At 28.9% G+C, this 2,629-nt stretch overlaps 1 protein-coding gene across 1 annotated transcript; it reads right to left on the bottom strand.

Annotated features, from left to right (window-relative positions):
• Window positions 1-1,645: 1,645 nt before the first annotated feature.
• Window positions 1,646-2,228, bottom strand: LOC127128174 (uncharacterized). The gene is made up of 2 exons (XM_051057416.1): window positions 2,113-2,228; window positions 1,646-2,017 (listed from the first exon to the last, which is right to left on the bottom strand). Exons 1-2 carry the CDS (start codon window positions 2,197-2,199, stop codon window positions 1,730-1,732), a joined length of 375 nt encoding a protein of 124 aa, XP_050913373.1. The 5' UTR covers window positions 2,200-2,228; the 3' UTR covers window positions 1,646-1,729.
• Window positions 2,229-2,629: the final 401 nt, after the last annotated feature.

Raw genomic sequence — 2,629 nt, 5'->3', positions numbered from 1 at the left:
TAGTTAGATGACTTGACTGGTCAACTTCTCAAGTCCAAACTTCAAATCTTGATGAATGAATGATTGAGGGGCCTCACATAGGCTCATATATGCATAAAATGATGAATTAAATAACTTACCTTGATTATATTTGATCATAGGTTGAGGTTGTTTCATGAGCAAGGCACAGTCAATGCACAATTGAATTAGGGTTTCCTTGGGAAACAATCCTCAGGTCCTGTGGTTTATCTTGATCAAATTGACAAATTGAAATACTTGGGAGACATATATGATGATTGAGAGCTTTAGGAACCATTGTCATGCTTGCTTTCATATTTATCTGGCCATTTCATTGGGCATAAGAGCCTCATAGGAGCCTTGGATCATATGACTGCTTAAGCTTCAAAACAAACAAGTTAGTGACATATTTTTGTGCTTTTGGTTAGTAATCAAAATAAGAAAAGCAATAATATACAATTCAAGCATGCTTGGCGGTCTCAAACCACTCACACAAGTCCCAACCCAAGGATTAAGGAGCCACACATGCTAGGATCCTTGAGGCAATGCAATGATCAAAGGATATGATGCCATGAGGGATCTTAGGGTCAAAATTAGGGTCTTACAATATGATATCGTTCTTGTTTCGCGATTCCTTCTTAGTTTCCTAGGTTACAACAATCAGAATTGGTGGTTGGATAAGGAGGTTTGGAGGAAGAGTTCCTTGGCGAGGTAGGGGACACGTTTCTTCTTCCTATTGTGATTCAATTGTGATATGCCTTTGGATCCAACAAGACTTTATCGTGGAATTTTGCAGGAATCAGAATTCAATTCCCATATACATTGTCATTGTTTCATAGTGGAACCATAATTGTGCTTGATTGATGATTATGGACTCTAAATACCATGCTGATCACTGATACAATGAGGCGGGGGTGAACCTTTAAGGTTAACATTTAAACTCCCAAGGCAGTTACAAAATCCAAGATGAGTGAAATGAAATTATGAGAGTAGAAAAGTATACCTTGAGTCTCACGTGTAATGATTATATTCGTATGATCATTTTGACTAGACTTTGTATGGTTGGGTTGGATGTTTGAATTTTGCCCATACCTAACTTTTGACTGACCCAAAACAATTCTTATATAAATTATTTTGTTTTTAGTATCTCTAAGAAAATTCTTTAAACATGACCTTCAAAATGTTTTCCATCAACAAATATTTGATTTTTATTATTTAAGTAAGTTAAATGTAACACTCTATAGAGGGCTAAAAATGAAATGAAATATTTACAAGTATTAGAATTTTATTTTATTCTCTATAAATATTTCATCTTTTATTTTTAGTTTATATGTAGTGTTATATGTGAAAATTTTAGTAGTGATGACTAAATTTGCTGACTGAAAACATCCAGGAGACCAACCATTATTTGAAGAAATTGTTTAAAGGGACTTTTATATTAAAAAAAAGTATATTTATACACACAAAAAACTTATTTAATCATATTTGTTATACATTTCAATTTACAATTCATTCTTGGAAAAGATAAACAAAATACAAAATATATTAGTAAATAATTTAACATCGATTATTTTTCAAGAAATTAAACATGTATTCTCAAAAGCTACAAATTTATTACAATATAGATAATTATAATTCATCTCTTTAAACAAACACAATAATTGATAACTATGAAAAGCTATGATTATTTTCGAAAATATGTTTTTATTAATTTTAACACAACATGATTAAATCATGGAAGTTTCCCAACAATACAGTGACATAACATGCATTTAAACACAGGTTGGTCCACGATACAATGAATAGTGATGTCCGCGCAACAAGTAATGCGAAAAAGATAAACCTTTGAGAGACCATATGAATTTTGAAAATTTGTTATCATTTGTCGAGTATCAGCACAATCTATAGATGCTGAGTTTAAAGAGTTGTCCAAGAAGATTCCTCTTCGAATATTGACCAGTGGCCTGAAATCGTATATTAAGAATCCATTTTCACTGTGCTTGTAGTAAACTAACCCAGTCTATGATATTGAAAGTCCAAAAAAAAAATACATAGGTTAGTTCTATTTAATCTATTATTAAGAGAAAAGGGAAAAATTAAACCTGAATAATATACCTCAACATCAAAAATTTGTTTCCATGGAGAAGGAATAAGAGTATCTGGATTATCTTGAAGGAAATTGAGCAACACAGAAATATCCATGATGAAATAAAATAAGAGAAGAGGAGGAAGAATATATATATATATATATATATATATATATATATATATATATATATATATATATATATATATATATATATATATATATATATATATATATATATATATATATATATATATATATATATATATAAATAAGATATGATATATTTCATATACATTGTCCATATTTATAACCCATTTTAAAGATTTATAAGGAGGATTTTTATTATATTCTTATAAGATAATTAAGCAAGTCAAACATTAAGAAGTTAATGTATACACGGTATAGTAACATTTACATTTAATATTTTTAATCATTTAAAAAAAGTCAAAAATTGAAGTATTAATTTAATAATATTTTATATTCGGCAAAAAAACCTTTGATTATATTTAAGGAAAATTATGTACTTTTGAATTGGAGAAATTT

Source organism: Lathyrus oleraceus, chromosome 3, assembly GCF_024323335.1.
Source record: "Lathyrus oleraceus cultivar Zhongwan6 chromosome 3, CAAS_Psat_ZW6_1.0, whole genome shotgun sequence".
Taxonomy (NCBI): Eukaryota; Viridiplantae; Streptophyta; class Magnoliopsida; order Fabales; family Fabaceae; genus Lathyrus; species Lathyrus oleraceus.
The sequence above is the reverse complement of the archived record's forward strand: the minus strand, read 5'-3'. Positions and strand labels throughout refer to the sequence as shown.

What these genes read in the sequence shown, in the direction of transcription:
- LOC127128174 (XM_051057416.1), bottom strand. Translation starts at nt 2,199, where the DNA reads ATGGATATTTCTGTGTTGCTCAATTTCCTTCAAGATAATCCAGATACT. An exon ending in AACAAATTTTTGATGTTGAG is followed by an intron (nt 2,018 to 2,112) that starts GTATATTATTCA and finishes TCAATATCATAG; the next exon opens with ACTGGGTTAGTTTACTACAA.